The sequence below is a fragment of the Olea europaea genome, unplaced genomic scaffold (assembly GCF_002742605.1).
Source record: "Olea europaea var. sylvestris unplaced genomic scaffold, O_europaea_v1 scaffold309, whole genome shotgun sequence".
Lineage (NCBI taxonomy): Eukaryota > Viridiplantae > Streptophyta > Magnoliopsida > Lamiales > Oleaceae > Olea > Olea europaea.
The window spans coordinates 67,464-87,389 of NW_019249636.1; the positions used below are offsets into that span (position 1 = coordinate 67,464).

Here is a 19,926-nt window from a genome sequence, read left to right on the forward strand (position 1 = left end):
CCAATCTGTGTTCGAGTAGACTAAAATGATCTTATTGTTCCCCTTTTCAAAGAGTAGTCTTTTGCCCAGTGTCATTTTCAAATATATGAGTATTTGGTATACAACTTCCATATGTTCCTCGGTTGGATTATTCATGAATTGGCTAACAACACTCACGGAGAATCTAATTTCAGGTCTAGTGTGAGATAAATAAATTAGTCTTCCCACTAGTCGTTGATATCTTCCTTTGTCGATTGGAGCACTACCTTCCTTCATCCCAATCTTACGCGTTGAGTCCATAGGAGTATCCGCCGGTTTACATCCGAGCATACCTGTCTCCATAAGCAAGTCAAGGGTATATTTCCTTTGGGAAATAGTTATTCCCTTGCTTGAGTGGGCCACTTCCATGCCGAGAAAGTATTTTAGATTTCCTAGATCCTTAATCTCGAATTCTAATGCATTAATAGACTTTAATTGGCTCATCTCGTCATGATTGTTTCCTGTGACAATGATGTCGTCCACATATACAATGAGGAGAGTGAGTTTCCCATCAGGCGAATGTTTGGTAAAGAAAGTATGGTCAGATTGTCCCTGTGGGTAACCATATTTCTTCATAACCTTTGTGAATCGTTCAAATCATGCTCTTGGTGATTGTTTCAGTCCATACAATGATTTTTTCAATTTACACACTAGGTTGGAATTTTCTTTCCTTTCAAACCCTGGTGGAATCTCTATATAAACTTCTTTTTCTAGGTCCCCATTCAAGAAGACATTCTTAATGTCTAGTTGGTGAAGTGTCCAATCTAAGTTGAAGGCCAAAGATAAGAGGACTCGAATTGTATTTAGTTTAGCAACAGGGGCAAATGTCTCTTGATAATCTATTCCATATGTTTGAGTGTAGCCGTTTGCTACTAACGTGGCCTTGTACCTGTTTAAGCTTCCATTTGCATTGTATTTTATGTTGAAGATCCATTTACAACCGACTGGTCTTTTTCCTTTTGGAAGTTCTGTGAGAACCCACGTGCCATTTTTGTTGAGAGCCGGCATTTCTTCATTTAAGGCCTCTTTCCATTTTTGACATTTCATAGCCTCTTGAACACTGTTTGGAATCTTTATAAGTGACAGTTTAGAAATAAAGGCACGATATACAGGAGAAAGATTGTTGTATGACACGAAATTAGATATGGGATGCCGAGTACAAGACCTGACTCCTTTTCTTTGGGCAATGGGAACCTCAAGATCATCATATGATAAGGAAATAGGATCAGATGGATTTTCGATGTTACCTGAATCCACGGGGTTAGAACTTGGATTACATGTTTGGCCATGCTCAGGAAGAATTGGATTCTCTATCTCTTTGTCAGTTTTTGGCCTTCTGGAGTAAACTTGGAATTCTTTGCCTTTTCCACCTGCACTTAGAGTTGGGGATTTAATGACAGGTTCTACAAGTTCGATTGTTGACTAAGGAGGAATGAGCAAGGTTGAATTAGGTGATATGGATGTAACTGGCTCAGGTTGAATTGCCGTAGCTGGGATAGGTTCTAGTTGCCAAAACTGATATTCTTCTCCTCTTCCAATGCCAGAATTCTCCCCGAGAATATGAGTTTTGGAGTAGAAAGATTGATTTTCAAAGAATGTTACATTCATAGTGGTATGAAACTTCTTCGTTTCTGGAGAATAACATTTATACCCTTTTTGAGTAGGAGAATACCCAAGAAATACACATTTAATGGCCTTTGGATCGAGTTTATTGCGAAGATGTGGTGGAACATGAATAAAAGCTGAGCACCCAAAGACCTTTAGTAGTAACTTAGAGATGAGCTGTGTGGATGGGTATGCTTTGGTGAGAATTTGGCTCGGAGTGTAGAACCGAAGAACACAAGAGGGCATTCGATTAATCAAATATGCAGTAGTAAAGACGGCATCTCCCCAAAAATCCTTTGGAAGATTAGATGTGAACATAAGAGTATGAGCAACTTCTAGAAGGTGACGATTTTTACGTTCAGCTCTTCCATTTTGCTGTGAGGTATCAATGCATGAACTTTGATGGATTATGCCTTTCTCGGTAAGAAAAGTACCAAGGATGGAGTTGAAGTATTCTAGCATTGTCAGTTCTCAGAATTCGAATATTGGCTTGGAATTGATTTTTAATCATAGAGTGAAATTTCTTGGAAATTGGACCTGCCTCAGATTTTTCTTTTATCAAAAATACCCAAATGACTCTACTATGATCATCAACAAAAGTGATAAACCATCATGCTCCCGAAATATTTTTAACTCGAGAAGGACCCCAAATGTCACTGTGTACAATTGAAAATGGATGTGAAGGTTGATATTTGTGTGCAGGAAATGAACTTCTTGCGTGCTTAGCAAATTGGTAGATTTCACATTGGAATAAACTTGGATTTTTATTGATAAATAGTGATGGAAACAATTTTGACAGGTGCATAAAATTAGGATGACCTAATTTGAAGTTCCACAACATGATTGCACTATTATTGTCATGGGATGAAGCATAAATAGACATTGAATCCTTATTGGACCGACTCACTAAGGCTGGTGTAGTAGTGCGTTGGGCTATCAAAGTTTGAACTCTAGAAGAATCGCCTGACTTGAAGAGATAGAGGCCCGCACACTCCTCAGCATTGTCAATCATCCTCCCCGAGTCCTGTTCCTGAAATATGCAATGAGTAGGAGAGAATTTAGCAATACAATTAAGATCTTTTGTGAGTTTGCTTATTGATAATAGGTTGCTAGACAGCTTTGGAACCAATAGGATGGAACTAAGAACAATATGTTTAGAGATGATAATGGTTCCAATTCCAGAAACTGTGGATAAGGAACCATTTGCAATGCGCACTGTATGATTTCCAGAACATGGTAAATAAGAGTGGAATAAAGTGGCATCACCAGTCATATGATCGGAGGCACTTGAGTCAATTATCCAAGGGCTGTTTTTCTCAACTTTGCTGTTAAGAGTACTTGAGAATGTACCCTTCTGGGCTATGGAACCAGATCCGATGATATTAGAACTCGTTTGTGTGTGGTTGAACATTTTCTGAAGGAGATCGAGTTGTTCTTTGCTGAATATTGTGGATTCAAGCACAGGTTTTTCATCAGTTGTAACAGAGAAACCACTACTTTTTCGATTAGAATTCAACCTGTTTGGTTTCCAATCAGTGGGTTTACCGTGAAGTTTCCAGCACTTTCCTCGAAGATGTCCAGGTTGACGACAGTAATCACACCATGGTCTTCCTTTGTGAGGGCGATTGTCACTTCCCTGGTTGTTGTCTCCATGAGTGGTAAGGGTAGAACTTTCAGTTGGGGCAGTGATCCATTGAGTTCCCATCATGACCTTCCTCCTACTTTCTTCTCTTTTGACCTCTGAGAATGATTCACGAAGAGAGGCCAGAGGTTTAGTTCCCAAAATTCTTCCTCTTACTTCATCAAGATCTTTGTTTAGGCCAAGTAGGAACTTAAAAATTCTTTCTTTCTCCACAACAGTGCGGTATTTCTTTCCGTCTTGAGGACACTTCCACGAGATATCTTCGAACACGTCAAGTTGTTGCCAATATCGAGTGAGAAGATTAAAGTAACGAGTCACGGAGTTATCACCTTGTCGAAGATTATGGAGAATTCCTTTAATTTCAAAAAGTTCAGAGGTGTTTTCATTGTTTGAATAGGTTTCTTTCACACTATCCCAGATTTCTTTTGCAGTTGAATAGAACATGAAGTTTTGGTTAATCTCGACATCCATTGTGTTGATTAGCCAGGACATGACCATGTAATTTTCAGATTTTCACCTTTTGAATTTGGGATTAGTCGTGGATGGTGGCTTTGCAGTCCTGTGAGATAGCCATCTTTCCCTTTGCCGAAGATATACATCATGGTTGATTGAGACCACTGGAGATAGTTCTGTCCATTGAGTTTATGCCCAGTAATGGGAATGATGGAATGTTCAGAATTTCCATGAGAGGTAGAGATGATGTCCTTTGCAGCAGAGGTTACATCAGATGAAGATTCTTTTTCGGAGGCCATCTCAGATTTAGGGTTTCAGATGGGTAGCTCTGATAGCATTTAGAATAAGATGGTGAAATGACTTATCTCATATTAAATACACAGAATGTTGAATATATACAAGTACAGGAAGAGAAATCACAGGCTGATTCACATTCCTTGATTCTAGCCACTAATTTAGGAAAATAATATGTCTAACATGTCTAACCAAATCAGAGAAAAATAAGAAACTACTACAGCTAAATATAATTACATAAATATATATGACACGTGGAAATCAATTCCAGATCATTTGGATTTGCCCTACAGAATTAACTCTTTTAATTCTACATATTCACTACGGCTATTGGGCCTCTTGTTGTACTTTCCTGGCCCATGTTGTCATAGGATGAAATTGATGCTGATTGCTTGTTGCCATCCTACTATCTGGTGAAAATTGTATTTTTCATTTTCTGAATTTTCTTATACATTGTCCACATATCTGGTACATAGGAGGAAATGAGAGCCCAGCAGAGCAAGTTTTTGGAAAGCATTAATTCCAATGCAGATGATGACGTAGATGATACCAAATCTGGGCAAGACTTGTGTGATTCTCGTGTTAAAAACAATTCTGAAGAGTTGGCTCAAGTCATTTGTTCTCTTTGCCATAGTCAGAGTTCCAGCAGTCCTGTATCATTTTTGGTTCTTCTCCAGGTAGCTAGCTGTCTCCGGTTTTATTCCATCTATCTTATTTTAATTTTGTTTGGTCATTTTGTTTCAATTAAGTAGAAGGATTAGCATTTGTCATATCTTGCACAAGATCATTCTGATGTCTATCTCTACTTCGAATAAAGAAATCCAGGCTCTTGAGTTTGGCTGAGAGAGGCCCCCCTTCATGGGAACAAATTAGCAGCTCAGGGAAGGAGCCTGTTTCTAAAAGTACAACCACAGGTGATGAATTATCCCAAAGGAGCAGTATCTCTGTTGGCTCAGGAACTATCTCTTCTTCTCAGTTAGTGGATGTGATTCAGAATGCTGTAAATGATTTTGCTTTGTTGGGACAACCCAGGGAAGTGAAAGCCTTTCTTGAATTTATCAGGGCTCGATTCCCATCCATTAAGAATGTTCAGCTCCCTTACATATCAAAAGATACAAGGGAGAAAACTGTATTCTCCCTTGAGACATTGGAAGAACATATGTACTTGAGAATTAGGGGAAAAAGTCATGCCATTTTAAAGGACTCAGATTCTGGAAACAATGATGAAAATTTTTCAATAACTGGAGGCAATCTGGAAAGTAGTGGCAATGCTGAATCTCTTTTGCTTGGAAAATACATTGCCGCACTTCCGAAAGAGACATTGAAGAATCCTTTAGCTTCAGAAAATGTCCATTCTCACAGTGACAGGGCACGGTCTGAATCCGATAGACTACATCCAGAAGACGATGGATTTGGTCCCATCGGCACTGACGGAATTTGTATTTCTTCCTGTGGACATGCTGTGCATCAAGGATGTCTTGATCGTTATTTATCATCTCTTAGGGAATGGTGAGATATCCACATAAAAAGGACTCCTAAAAAAGAATGGGTTGAGGCATATTTTGTGTTTTTGATTATTTTAATTTTATGGTTCAATGATAATTTGAATACAATCAACATGAAAATATGAAAAGCATTAACAGTTACCCAAAAAGATGAAGAGATGAGGGTTTGGACTTATCATGAACAAAATTACGAATTTGTTGCTTTTACTATTAAGCATTATGTCTGTATTTGTGGATCGAAGAGTGAATAGACCAGTGAATTTATATGCCACCAGATGTTTGTTGACCACTTGCTGGTCCTTGCGATGACTAAACTTTTCTCCCTTCTCTCATGTGACATCTTCCCAACAGTTTGAAACCTCAACAGTACAATCTCAAATCAGAAGCAACACCTACTTAACACCTAAAAGGGGCCTTGTGCAATAGCCTCTCTCCAACGAGACTGATCCAAAGGAGAGATTTTTCTTTCCTTTAACCCTTACTTTTCGGCTCTTCTGTGGCCTGATATAAAATGGCACCCATGATTGCATCTGTTATCCTTGGTATGCGGTATGTTTGGATAACTGATCCAAATTTCAATAGTTTTCACCCTCTTATCATCTACCATTAGTCTTAGTAAAAAGAGTCAAAGATGCCAAAGATGAATAGAGATACTTTGACCTTCTCATCAGTCACTGTCATGCCCTTTCCTCCTAGTTGTAGTTGTTGATTGTCTCGTGACCGATGAATTTAGGTTGAATAGTTTTCTCTGTGTCAAGTGTTTTTACATTCATCCTCCAAATCCCTGAAAAATTCAATGACAGGTTTGATGTTTTGCTTCTTCTGCGTGTTTTTGTAAAAAGGAGAGCAAGTTCTCCTTGTTTTCCAGTTCCTTTATTGGGTGCACATCACCTGTAGCCTTAACCTTAAGTTTATTTCTGGGATATGCTTAGGCTGATACAAAATAAACAATGATTGCTGTATATGCTTTGTACACAGGTATGGCAGTAGAATTTTCCGTGAAGGAGGGCACATTGTGGATCCAGAGCAGGTACACGCGCTTTGTAATTCTGAACTCTTCATAGTTGAAAAGTGTAAACTATACTGACAATGATCAACTTTTGTCAGGGGGAGTTCCTCTGTCCTGTCTGCCGTGGACTTGCAAATTCTGTGCTTCCGGTATCCTCCAGAGACTTGAGAAGGATTTCTCAGCCATCCGCTTTTTCAACTGTTGACTCTACGTACGCTAATAGCCCTTCAACATCACCTGAGAGAGATGCCAGTTCACTTCGTCTCCAAGATGCTTTATCTATCTTAAAAAGCGCAGCTGATGTTGCTATAAGTAACGAGATTCAAAATGTTTTTCCAGTGCAGCAAAATGTGGGGATAAGGCCAGATCTTGAACCTATACTCCGTGTATTATCTGGAATGTACTTTCCAGGCCAAGATAAGATGTTAGGATCCAATAGGATAAGTCATGCAATAGTTTTATGGGATGCACTAAAGTACTCCATCATATCAGCCGAAATTGCTGCTCGATCTAGAAACAATTCGTCCCGTGCAAATTACAGCCTCAGTGCTTTATACAAGGAAGTCAACTCCTCAAATGGTTTTATATTATCCTTGTTACTAAATGTCGCACAAAGCTTGCAAACAGAGAATTCACTTTGTGTCCTTCTAAGACTAAGAGGCAGTCAGCTCTTTGCTGAATCCATTTGCTCTGGCACTTCTCCAAATAAATATCCCGGCTATAGGTGGAAACAAGGAGGTATGATCTCGGTTAATGAATTGATTAAGTTCCAAGAAATTACCACAGACTGTACTAGCTCAGGATCTTTTGAATCTGTCCACTCAAAAGTAGAAATTCTTGCAATCAGTAAGTGGAAGGTCAAAAAACAAGGTTTACTTAAATGATTTGAAGATGATCTGAAATCTGATATTCAATTCTTGTAGTGCTCTAGCCTGAGATTGATATTTGCTCAAGTTGGTGGTAGAAATATTATAGCTGCAATATTTCAACACACAGAGTTAATGATTTTATCATATGGAGATATATATGTAATTTGTCTAATTCGGTTGTGTTGTTCTACTCCTGTCTATTATTATCTTTTATCAAAGGAGGGCGATATGATAAATTAGTTTTTGCTAGGAAAAATACATTGGGATGGACTGTAAAACGGGGGGAGAAATATTTTGGAAATAGGTATAGTGGCAGTATATGCAATTAGTACAAAAAGGTTCATGCTATTTAATGTTATGCTGTAGTGGATATATCTTATCACTGTACTCATGAAACTTGTTTCATTATTTGACCCAAAATTTATTTAGGCAGTTTAGTACTCTTCTCTCTGTTGTGGTGAGGGGTGGAGTCATGGATCCTCTCAAATTCTTATTATCTCCAATTGCATTGAACTGAATTATTCACCTCAAATTTGATGGGCTGACATGATTTCCACATGAATGCATAACGAGTGATTAAAATGTGAGGGAGTGGTACTTGGGCGGAGTCAAATTCTTACACTCTCATGGTAGAAGTTGTATCACCTGGCACAGTCTTTCTCTGTTCTTTAGCATTTTGAGCTTGCATTCAGTTAAAAATGTGTTGTTTGCAATAAAATTCACAGGTAATATGCTGTATATTCTGGAAAATGCTGAAGCAGAAGTACAATATCCAGACATCAAGTTTTGGGAACATGTGTCCGAACCTGTCCTTGCACGAGATGCATTTTCGTCATTAATGTGGACATTCTTCTGTCTTCCACGGCCATTTTTATCGTGCAAGGAGTCCTACCTGTCTCTTGTGCATGCTTTTTATGTTGTTAATGTAACTAAGGTAAAAAAAAAAAAAAAAAAAAAAATTCTCATTTTTTTGGATATTGATGCAGTTGTACTACTCTGATGTCCTAACTATATTATCTTTTGCAACAGGCCATAATTACTAATTGCAAAAAGTGGCGATATGATAGAAGTGACTTTGGAAGCCATGATTGCTTGATTGCTGACATCTACAAATTTATAGGTGAACATGGAGAAGCTCAGCAAGATTGTGATCCTAACAATATAAATCCTGCTTATGACGTCAAGGACGCAATCCGTAGCCTGAGCTTTCCTTACTTGCGTAGATGTGCATTCCTTTGGAAACTAATAAACCATTCTAATCCAGTGCCATTTAGCGATGAGGCTAACCAGTTGGATGCACAGTTATATGCGGCCGGAGATGTGGAGGGTGATAACATTGAGCTTTCTGAGGTTGAGAAACTTGAGAAGTTGTTCAGTATCCCCCCACTTGGTGTCATTATTGGTGATGAAAATTCACGGTTGGTAGCCTTGAGATGGCTGCATCATTTATTTGATAGGTCAAAAGCTCATAAATTTTTCAGTGTTCTGAAATGTACGCCTGCAGTCCCATTTAACTTGATGCTTTTGCCTCGTCTTTACCAGGATCTATTGCAGAGGTTAACTTCTAAATGCCTAACATAGTTATGTTCTTCCGTTGATGTATGAATTCATCAATCACTTTGGAAGTTTGACATCAGGTACATTAAAAAACATTGCCCTGATTGTGGAACTGTTCCGGAGGAGCCTGCATTGTGCTTGCTTTGTGGTAAATTGTGCTCTCCAAACTGGAGGACATGCTGCAGGTTAGTTCCCCTCAAATTATGTTATCCTTTATTCATATGCATGCTTTCATTTTTGGTGGAGTAAGTATATTGCACTCTACTGATATGTGCTTGAAACTGCTCATATGTTCTTAAGGGAAAATGCTTGTCAAACTCATGGAATGGCCTGTGGTGCTGGTATTGGGGCGTTCCTATTGGTTAGAGTATGTTTTTACCTTTTGATTTTGTACTAGAGGCTAGGCATCTAATTTATTCATTGTGTCATCTTTTTGGATGTGAGCTTGAGTGTTCTTACAGATTATAATTGACATCCACAACGTTTTCATTACAGAGAACTACTATCTTGCTTCAGAGATCTGCACACCAGACACTTCGACCATCCCCCTATTTGGATGCATTTGGTGAAGAGGTAAACTGGTTCTTCCAAGAGCTTTTTTTTTCCTCCGGTAATTTCTTTGTATTTGTTCAGAAAGTCTGGTTCTACCTTAACCTTCCATGTCGGAGTCAAGGACCATTAAGTGTGCTTGTCTGCCATTTCCTCTGATGCTGTGCTCAACGTGTTTGTACAAGTCTGAAATATCCTTTAATTGAACTAGGTTTTGCATGTGTCTTATTATCTGCGTGGCTCAGCTTTTCTGGACTCCTAATTTATCTAGCTATTGTTAATTTACCAATATCCAAAATTTGAGAAAAAAATGAAAGCTAAAATGACCATTAACATGCACATATTGTAATATAAGAGACAGTTGAACAGCATTGTTATGTTCTTTCAAAGTCTGATCTTTGGAATGGTTGGTAACTGTCTAGGTTATTTGTTAAGGAGTTGAGCCTTTCAAATCTCATACAAAGAGCTATGTTACCATTCTGCAGCATTATTCTTTCTATCTAAAGTATTCATCTTCGGTTTTGCAATTGGCAATTGCCTAGTTTCTCTCTTAAGGAAATGAAACCTCTTAAATATCAAATCTGTATTTTCATGGACTAATCCTTGAACCCATGCATCTTCTTTGTGTTACTGAATTGGTACTCTAAGTTGCAGTTTTGATAAATCAAGACTCAAGATGGTGACAATCTAGTTTGGGAATATTTGAAGGGCTGCTTGAGTTTATATCACCTATAATGGAAAATGAGCCTCTCATTCTGATTAAGTGCCTTCTGTAATGGAAAATGAGCCTCTGATTCTGATTAACTGCCTTCTGTAAACCCAGATTGTCTCCATGGATTCTTAGCAAGAAAGAAATCTCCTGACATTGAGGAATATCTTATTGCTGGATTATTACTTAATAGTTTTTACATGGCTAAAGGTTTTATTATATCAAAATCTTGAAATTCTCCAAAGAACTCGATATATATGTGTGCAGTAGCCTATTAATTGTCTATTGTAAGTATATTAAAATTCTGTTGTTTCCTGTTTGTTGTTGAACAAGCTTGCATGGTCTTTACATCATCCTTTTTAGTAAATTCATTTTCATCAATCATGGAAAGGTTTTACTGCATCAAAGTCTTGATATTCTTCAAAGAACTCGACATATATGTGTGTAGTAGCCTATTAATTGTTTATTTCAAGTATACTAAAATTCTGTTGTTTCCTGTTTGTTGATAAAAATCAAAATATCTTTTTTTCTTGAATTTTGGGGGGGGGGGGGGGTTGGGTTGTTTTGTTGAGGTGGACCAGGGGTGGTAGATGGGAGGAGAACACGCTGTTTCTCTAAAGCAGGTAATGTTGGTTCCGAGGGTTAGCACTAGAGCGGGTGAATACATTATGGCAAACTCAAACCTTTCAAACCCAACTTGTCTAAGTATGAGAATACAACAAAATTAATTTGTTAAGCAATATAATTTACGATAAATCAAGTTTCTTTCAGATAAATGAGGATAATAGACAGATTTATAATGCTTGCGGAATGACCAAACATATTCTTGTTAAGACAAGGTATATTGAATCAGTTGCTGCTGAAAACCTTTCAAACTTATTCTAAAGACCAATCATTTAGTTAATTTACTACTAGAAATAAACTCAAAATGATATATGGCATGCAATAATGTTTTGCTGCAATCTAAGCACGTGTGAATTCAGTTAGATGGACAGAATTAAAGGCTGAAGCCTGTCTGGCCAAACGGAGGGAGAAGAGTATTGGAATGTGTCTGGACCAAAAGCTCCTTTTGGACATTGGAGTCACATATTCTAAATGAAACTTCAATTACTTCTTTGAATGCGTGATCTATAGTTTTGGTGGATGTATGAAGTTCTGATACTTTTGAGTTAAACTTCAAAGTTCCTCTACTTTTGAACTCTAAAGCAACTTTGGGATGACTAAACTATCTAGAAGGGGTGCATTGGTGCATTTTTCGCGTTTTAGCTCCAATACCCCTTCTCTCTGCCCTCATCCTGAATATTTTCTGGTCAATAATTTTGGTCTTTTTTTCCTTAAAAATAATTTGATCTTTACCTTTCTTTTTATCCTAGTAACTTATGATTCTGCATTTTAGGTGGCCTCTCATGGGCACGATCCAAGTTCAGAGATGTTTCGTCAAACAACAAATGGAATTGGTGCATTTTTCGTGTTTTAGCTCCAACATATTTAACAGAAAATATTCTCATGAAGGTCTGATTTTAAACTTAGATTACATTCACTATATTTTTACTGTTGGCCATATTCTGTTTTCTTGCAAGTATTAGTGGGAATAGTTGTTTTATTAGTTGCTGACCAGATTGCAGGTAGTATAGCATTTTGAATCTTGATGCCAAATGCCAATATTTCTATGTATCCATATTCTGGTTCGACGAAATGGATACCAAAATTGGTGGTGGCGTTTGTCATCAGACATACAGCTCATTGAGGTTAGGTTGGTTATTAATATTTATCTCACGCTTTCTATTGTTTTGGGGTAAAATCTTATTCACGACTTCTGCCTTGAGGTTCATGATAATTGCATTTTGCAACTGTTTGTCTCTTTCCTTATTAGAGGAATGTTAGGGATAACTCTCATTGACCAATTATCGCTGTAAGTCAAAGACTATACTGCTGATGACTTTTATGGTAAATTGCATTTCAAGAAGCATATTTTAAGGCGACTCTCTCTCTCTGAGACTGAGTATTGAAATTTTATGCACAATAATAAAGAGATGAAACAGAAAAATTAACACATGTACGTGGTTCGACAATGTGCCTACGTCCATGAGGAGCGAAGTGGAGATAATTTTTATTCAGTATGAATAATAGGGTTATATCATTAATACAAGGGTATTTACGTGATTCGACGATGTGCCTCCATTTCGTTCGGTACGTTACGCTCCCCTCACTCCTCTCCGCTTTGCTTCGACGTCGGCCTATCTGATCTAATGAACCCGTGTTCCACTCCATAGAAGTTACATATACAACAACCTCCACCTTAACAAATATTCACCCCTTAGGATAAAAATATAACTTGGGAAACCACACCATCTAAGATCAATGAGTTGGGACACATCCTCTCTAACACCTAGAGATATTAATCAAGTTCAAACAATGCTTGAACCTATCCATTGTGATTGGCTTTGTCATCATGTCTGCTACATTCTCTGAGGTATGCACCTTCTCTAACAACAACTCTCCTGAAGTAACCAACTCTCTTATCTTATGAAATCTCACATCAATGTGCTTGGTTGAAACAGAAAAATTAACACATGTACGTGGTTCGACAATGTGCCTACGTCCATGAGGAGCGAAGTGGAGATAATTTTTATTCAGTATGAATAATAGGGTTATATCATTAATACAAGGGTATTTACGTGATTCGACGATGTGCCTCCATTTCGTTCGGTACGTTACGCTCCCCTCACTCCTCTCCGCTTTGCTTCGACGTCGGCCTATCTGATCTAATGAACCCGTGTTCCACTCCATAGAAGTTACATATACAACAACCTCCACCTTAACAAATATTCACCCCTTAGGATAAAAATATAACTTGGGAAACCACACCATCTAAGATCAATGAGTTGGGACACATCCTCTCTAACACCTATCGATGTTGATTAAGTTCAAGCAATGCTTGAACCTATCCATTGTAATCGGCTTTGTCAACATGTCTGTTGCATTCTCTGAAGTATGCACTTTCTCTAACAACAGTTCTCTTGAAGTAAGCAACTCCCTTATCTTGTGAAATCTTACATCAATATGCTTGGTTCTTGTATGATAAATCTGATTCTTTGCTAAGAAGATGGCGCTCTGATTATCACAATATAGCTTCATTCCATCTTGCTTGATCCTGAGCTTCCTAGCAAGACCTCTCAACCACAATAATTCCTTGGCTGCCTCAGTTGCTCCCATGTACTCTGCTTCAGTTGTGGATAATGTCACATGTGACTGCACCATTGATCTCCAACATATAGGCCCACCTACGAGTGTGAAAACACAACTTGTATGGGACCTTTTGTCATTCAAGTCGCCTGCATAATCTGCGCCTACGTATCCCTGAATTGAAACATCATGTTTCTCAATCATGATCCCACATTCCATTGTACCTCTCAAGTACTTGAAAATCCACTTTATAGCTCTCCAATGTTCTCTGTCGGGATTAGCCATATACTTGCTCACCACGCTGACTGCATGTGCTAGATTTGGTCTGGTGCACACCATTGCATACATCAAACATCCAACTGTACTAGCATAAAGCACTTTTGACATCTCTGCAATTTTTTCTTCATTTTTTGTGCACTAATTACTAGACAATTAGAAGTGATTTGCCAATGGTATATCCACTGTTTTTATATCAGACATGCTAAACCTCTCCAACACTTTCTTCAAATAATTTTTCTGACATCTATAATTTTCTAGCCTTCCTATCTTAGTAGATGGACATGACAAGAATCTTCTTAGTTGATCCCAAGTCTTTCATATCAAACTTACTACTCAACGAAGACTTCAATTTGTCTACTACATGTTCTTAGCAGCAATTAACATGCCATCCACATACAACATCAAGAAAATATATGAATCATCCTCGAGAACTCTGTAGTAAACACAACAGTCATATTCACAACGACTATAGCCAATCTGAATCATGTGGGAGTCGAACTTCTTGTACCATTGTCGTGGAGACTGCTTAAGTTCATATAAAGATTTCTTCAGTTTACACACAAGATTATTTATTCAGGGTTCCAAGAATCCCTTTGGCTGCTCGTGAAAATCTGCTCCCCCGATTCACCATGAAGGAAAACAGCCTTCACATTCAGTTGCTCTAACTCCAAATCAAAACTAGCACCATTAACAAGACAATCCTGATAGAAGTGTGACGATCGGATAGAAAATTTCATTATAATCGACTCTCTTCCTTTGCTAGTATCCTTTTGCTAGTAACCGACCCTCGTATCTTTTCCCTTCATTTTCTGACATTGCTTCTTTCTTGTACACCCACTTAGCTGATGTTCGTTGTTGGCTAGGCTTGACTTGAGCCACCGGCTTACCCAATTTTTAGTGGATCATGCTTCGGTTGGTATTAAGCTTTCCATTTCTTTGCGACTTTGGAACGGATGGGACTTGTTCTTTAGTGTAGTCATAGGTATTACCACCAGAATGCCTATGATATAGTGATGGCCTTTCGAATGCGTCATTCCTTACTTTTCTGAGAAGCCCTTTACATAAAGGAAATGGGGCTGTTCACCTTTAGAAACTTAGTTACTTAAGTACTACTCATAAAGTAAAGGCGAACAGGGTCTATCGGTTCTTCCCCCTGGAAGCTCCACCAAATTCCAGGTATCATTTTATGCAATGACTCAATTTTCTCCATCATAGCCTCTATTCATTTACTTTTCTCCTTACTACCAACATCATCCTGAAAAGTTAGAGGATCGCTATTATTGGTAATAAGTGCATAAGAAATTGAATCCTCGAATCCATACTTCACTGGTGGTCTGATAGTGTGACGCGGTCTATCTATGGCCATACTATGATACTGCTCCCTTTGTGAGCCAAAACTGTCCACTCCTTGAGCATTAGTCTCCATGTCAATAATGTTTAGCTCTACTTGCACCACTTGGCTCTTGCTGTTTCCCTCACCTGAACTGAGCTTTTCTTCATCTAGAGAAGTTTTAAGCATGAATGCTTCATTAAAGATTGCATCGCTACTTATCACCACCTTCTTCACCTCTGGATCCCAAAACTTGTACCTTTCTACACCTTTTACATAGCCTAGAAAAATGCACTTTCTTGATTTCGGATCAAGCTTGATCTCCGATCACTAGATACATGCAGATAAGCCGGACTCTCAAATACTATCAATCCAGAATAATCAATTTCATTATCTGTCCAAACTTTCTCCGCAACTTTCCCATCTAATGCTGCTCATGGTGATCTATCTATGACAGAACATGCCTATGTTCACCGCTTCTGCCCAAAAACTCTTAGAAAGCCCTACATTCAGCCTCAAAAATCCTTTTCCGTTTTGCAATTGTTCCATTCATCCTCTCCGCTGCACTATTTTGTTGCAATGTCTTGCGAACTGTATAGTGCCGTTGAATACCATGCTCCTCACGAAATTTCAAAAATTTTGAATCTGTATATCGTGTATCGTTATCTGTTCTGAGATACTTAATTTTCCTGCCTTTTGATTCTCTACTGCTTTCCACAATCTGAACTTTGCAAAAGTTTCAGACTTATGCTTCATGAAACATACCAACTTTTCTAGAGAAGTCATCAATGAAAGTAATGAAATGCTGAGATCCACTTTTGAACAATTCCCTCACTGGTCTTCGAGCTTTAGAATGCAAATAATCAAGAATGCCTCCTATCTTGTGCTTTCCTGTCTTGAACTGTACTCTGTACTCTGAACTGTTTTTCAAGCACACAGAACTTGCAGAATTCCAGCTGGCATAATTTTACCCCTTTAAACAAATTCCTCTCGTGAAGCTCAATTTTACCACGTTCTCCTATATGTCCCCGTCGCATATGCCATAGGAGAGTGTCATTTGACTTAAATTTTGCTGTAGCAACTCCACCTACATTTGTATTCCCTAGTAGTTTGTAGATGTTCCCTGCAATTTCTGACCCTTCATCACACTCATAACCTCTTTCTTCATTGTCAAAGTCCCACCCTCGGACTTATAAGAATAGCTGCCGTTGTCTAAAGTGCCAAAAGAAATTAGGTTCTTTCTCAGCTCTCGTACATGCTTAACATCTTCCAAAGTCCTTACTACATCGTTGAACATTTTAAATTTTATGGATTTCATTCCAATGACATTACATGATGCATCATTACCCATCATAATAGATCCAAAATTACCTAAACAATATGAATCTAACCAATCCCGATGAGGATACATGTGATATGAACAGGTTGAATCAAGTACCTAAGAGTCATGTAATCTGTCAAAATTAACTACAGAGATTGATAGTACGTCTCCATCCCCTGAATCTGAGTCTTCTTCTGTAACACTAGCCGAGTTTGAGGACCCATTACCTTTCCTTTCATCACCTTTCTTATTTGGACAGTCCTCCTTAAAATGACCCATCTGATGGCACTTATAACGCTTGACATTTTTCTTATTTTGATTCATGTATTTTGATCTTGTATTCCCTTTGTAAGAACCACCCTTATCCTTCTTTCTCCCACGATCTTGACCTCTTTACGATCAACCCTTCACCTTGCGAACTTTTGCCAGTACGCAGTTTCCGTTGGTTGTAGGGCCAATAGGGCTGATGTAACTTCCTCTAGTTAGAGTATTTTTATTCCACGTCAACATGGTCACCAGGTGGTTGTACGGAGGAAGAGAGCACGGCAATATCATTACCTTGTCTTTGTCATCAAACTTAATTTCTAGTCGTAACAAATTGCTGATAATTTGATTGAACACACTGGTGTGTTGAATCAGATCCGTACCCTCAAGCACCTTGAGCTCGTACAGCTGCTGTTTCAGAATCTCAGATGCAACTTGTTCGTGAGAGACTTCGACATATAACGACTCTCCAATTTTTGCTAAAGCTTCGCCGAAGACGACATCCATGACGAGATACATGATTTCATCCGCCTAACAAAGCCGAATTGTATCCATTGCTCGCGCCTTGAGCTTTTTCTAATCGACATCTGACGTACCCTCTAGTTTCTTTTTGGATAGCTCCTTCACCCTCTTTTGTTGCTTCAACAAATCCTTCACCCTTGACATAATTCGAAATTCCCAAATTCGTCGAACTTCATCACATCGAATTTTGTGAAGAACTTGCCATATAAACTTGGTGCTCTGCTCTATTTGGTGCGCTACTCTCCCATCACTTCGTTCCACTTCAGCATTGGCCTATTTGATCCAATAAACCTTTGTTCCACTCTATATGAGTCACACATACAACACTGAGCCTGTGTGTTGTGTGATTTTATTTGCAAGAACAATCCCACTTGTTCTGTTGCTGTCTTTTTGGCACGTTGAATGCCAAACTCATGTTATCAGTGTTGGGTTGTTAAGGGATAAAATCCTATATCGAGTAAAGCTGAAAACATATACCTACTTATAAAGGATTTGACTACTTCTCTTAACAAGATTAACCTTTTAAACCCCAAGTCATAACATGGAATCAGAGCTTAGGTTATCAACAAGTCTCGGCCCAACAGTCCAAGGGAGATATGAGTTTGCTCCCACCTAGGGCCCGATGTATGAGGGGGAGATTGTTGAGATTATCCCACATTGTCAGGGAGGGAGGCTTGTGGTCAGCTTATAAATACGAGGGAAAACCTCCCTTCTTCGGCTAGCTTTTGGGGTTGAGAAGGCCCAAGAAAGAATTCTATTGTGGAAAGGAAAATAGAATTTTTGTTTGACAATAAAAGGGAAAAAGAAAAGATTAAGGAAAAAAGTCTTATAATATTTAAATAGAAGGAAACTTGCTAGAAGAGTTCAAGTATCTTTCCTATAAGTTTATGGCATTGCATTGATAAGAATTTTGCTTGGCACCAAGGTGAAGTGAATTCTGGCAGAGAATTACGTGCATCCAAAATTGTGAGAGCCTAGAGAGAAAATGTAAAGAGAGAAACTAGAAAATAACAATAAACGCAGGTTTGCAGTGTACATCGTTGTTCAAGTTTTGTATAGTGAGAAGTTGTGAGAGTGAGGAAAACATAATAGTGTGATTTTTTCTTAGTTTATATAAAAGTTTTCTTCTCCTGTGGTCATCGTCGGTTCCTCGTACCACACGGCTATGTTTTTCTTGTTTTGCCTTGTTTTCGTTTTTTTTTTTTTAAATTTCCGCTGCGATCAGGGGGATTCTTTTTTTCCCAAAAATCAACTATAAGAAAATAAGAAACTCAAAACGGACGGGGGGACTATATATGTTGTCAGATGGACAAGCTTCCTGCCCTTCATCAGCCAAATTGTCAGTACAGCTGTTTTCTTCCCTGCAAGAGTAGACCACACTACATATTCCTGTTTCTGTGATTATTTGTAAGGCTGCTGAATATACGTGCTTATTTGTTGAAGAGGAACCGTAGAATCTGGAATGGCTGTATTTTGTTCTTTCCCACCCTAATTATCAGCATGCAAAAAGCGTTACTTCCGGTTTAGTTAACTACAACTATTTTGCTTGGACGGTTACATATTGTCGTCCTTAGTCATCTTCATGAACCATGTTTAGTTGTTATACAGTCTTTTGGAGAACTCTAAATAATCCACTTTTTCATTGACTTCTTCCATCTGGTAAAGGCAGCTTATCGTGATGTTTTTACAGGCAATCTGGATTTTCCATCTTGGAGTTGAAAGCTTGTCGTGATGATAGTTGTTCTTTTACAAGTAGTTCATTTTGCCTTTGTGTACAGCTAGTGCCTAGTTGTATATCATCTGAAAGAATCCTCCTTGGTTGTTTTGCAATAGCTTGACTATGTTCAGTTTCTTGACCCTGGTGTATTTTGCCCATGTTGTTATGCAATATCTTGACTATCCTTCTTAATTATTTGTTAATTTCTTATTGTGAGTAATTGAAATTCAATTGCTTGATTATAATTTTTTGATTTAAGGACAATATTGAGATCGGGAGGAGATATATTTGATTTATTTGTACAATAAGTGACATAAGTCTTATGAGAGATTGAAAGAAGATTAATGTAATCATGATTGAATACGGTTAGTTTTGCTCGAAAGCATTACTAACTAAAATGATTAATTTGGTTGTTAATATATATGAAAAACGGACTGAATGAATTTGGATTAGATGAATGTTAAAGCTATATATTAAGTCAAAATGAAATTCCTAACCACTTAATCTCAATAGTTCTCCACTAATTATGTTTGTTAGGTTAATTTAGATTAGTTTAGTATAAATTAGTTCTAAATTAAAAATCTTTATTGGTTAATAGGTCATCCCCACATTAGTTGAGATTGAAGCAAGATTATAACGAAAACTAATAATAAATACTATGGAAACGATATTTGTATTCAAATTTCATTTTATTATTTATTAGAAGCCATACATTTACAGAAACAAGATCGAGTTTTTGATGACATTGTTGGAGACTAATTTATTTACTTTTGTTGTTAAATCTAGCTTTGATTTAAATTGTTGTCTTTTTCTTTTTCAAGCTAATCTACTTATTTTTCTTGGTTTCATTGATGGGGAACGATAGAAAGCAAGGTCGCATCAAGAACATGAGATGGTAGATCCCAAAATTGATGAAGATGACTCGCCTATGGAAGTTCTCTCCATTCTACCTCGCTTTAAAATGAAGGGGTATGATTCACTTAATAAAGTTGATGAGGTTGCTTGCCTTTTGGGGGATACTATGGGGACTATCAAGTTTTCAAGTACATGGTGTAAACCATGTTGATGAGAATGATTCGCCATCTATGGGCATTACC

General features: G+C 38.0%; 1 protein-coding gene and 1 long non-coding RNA gene across 2 annotated transcripts in view; both read left to right on the forward strand.

The window, feature by feature from the left end:
* LOC111385113 (E3 ubiquitin-protein ligase PRT6) overlaps positions 1-10,443 on the forward strand; it is a 29,898-nt gene extending 19,455 nt beyond the window's left edge. Inside the window, exons 7-16 of the mRNA XM_023009483.1 lie at positions 4,489-4,689; positions 4,830-5,521; positions 6,496-6,547; positions 6,625-7,264; positions 8,121-8,329; positions 8,425-8,951; positions 9,033-9,137; positions 9,253-9,319; positions 9,448-9,562; positions 10,325-10,443. Of these exons, the coding sequence (XP_022865251.1) occupies positions 4,489-4,689; positions 4,830-5,521; positions 6,496-6,547; positions 6,625-7,264; positions 8,121-8,329; positions 8,425-8,951; positions 9,033-9,137; positions 9,253-9,319; positions 9,448-9,562; positions 10,325-10,443 (2,727 nt within the window). The remainder of the gene's footprint in view (positions 1-4,488; positions 4,690-4,829; positions 5,522-6,495; positions 6,548-6,624; positions 7,265-8,120; positions 8,330-8,424; positions 8,952-9,032; positions 9,138-9,252; positions 9,320-9,447; positions 9,563-10,324) is intronic.
* Positions 10,444-11,575: 1,132 nt separating this feature from the next.
* LOC111385105 lies at positions 11,576-19,116 on the forward strand. The gene is made up of 3 exons (XR_002701014.1): positions 11,576-11,722; positions 11,829-11,958; positions 18,803-19,116. It is a non-coding gene; the product is annotated as an uncharacterized LOC111385105 (long non-coding RNA).
* Positions 19,117-19,926: the final 810 nt, after the last annotated feature.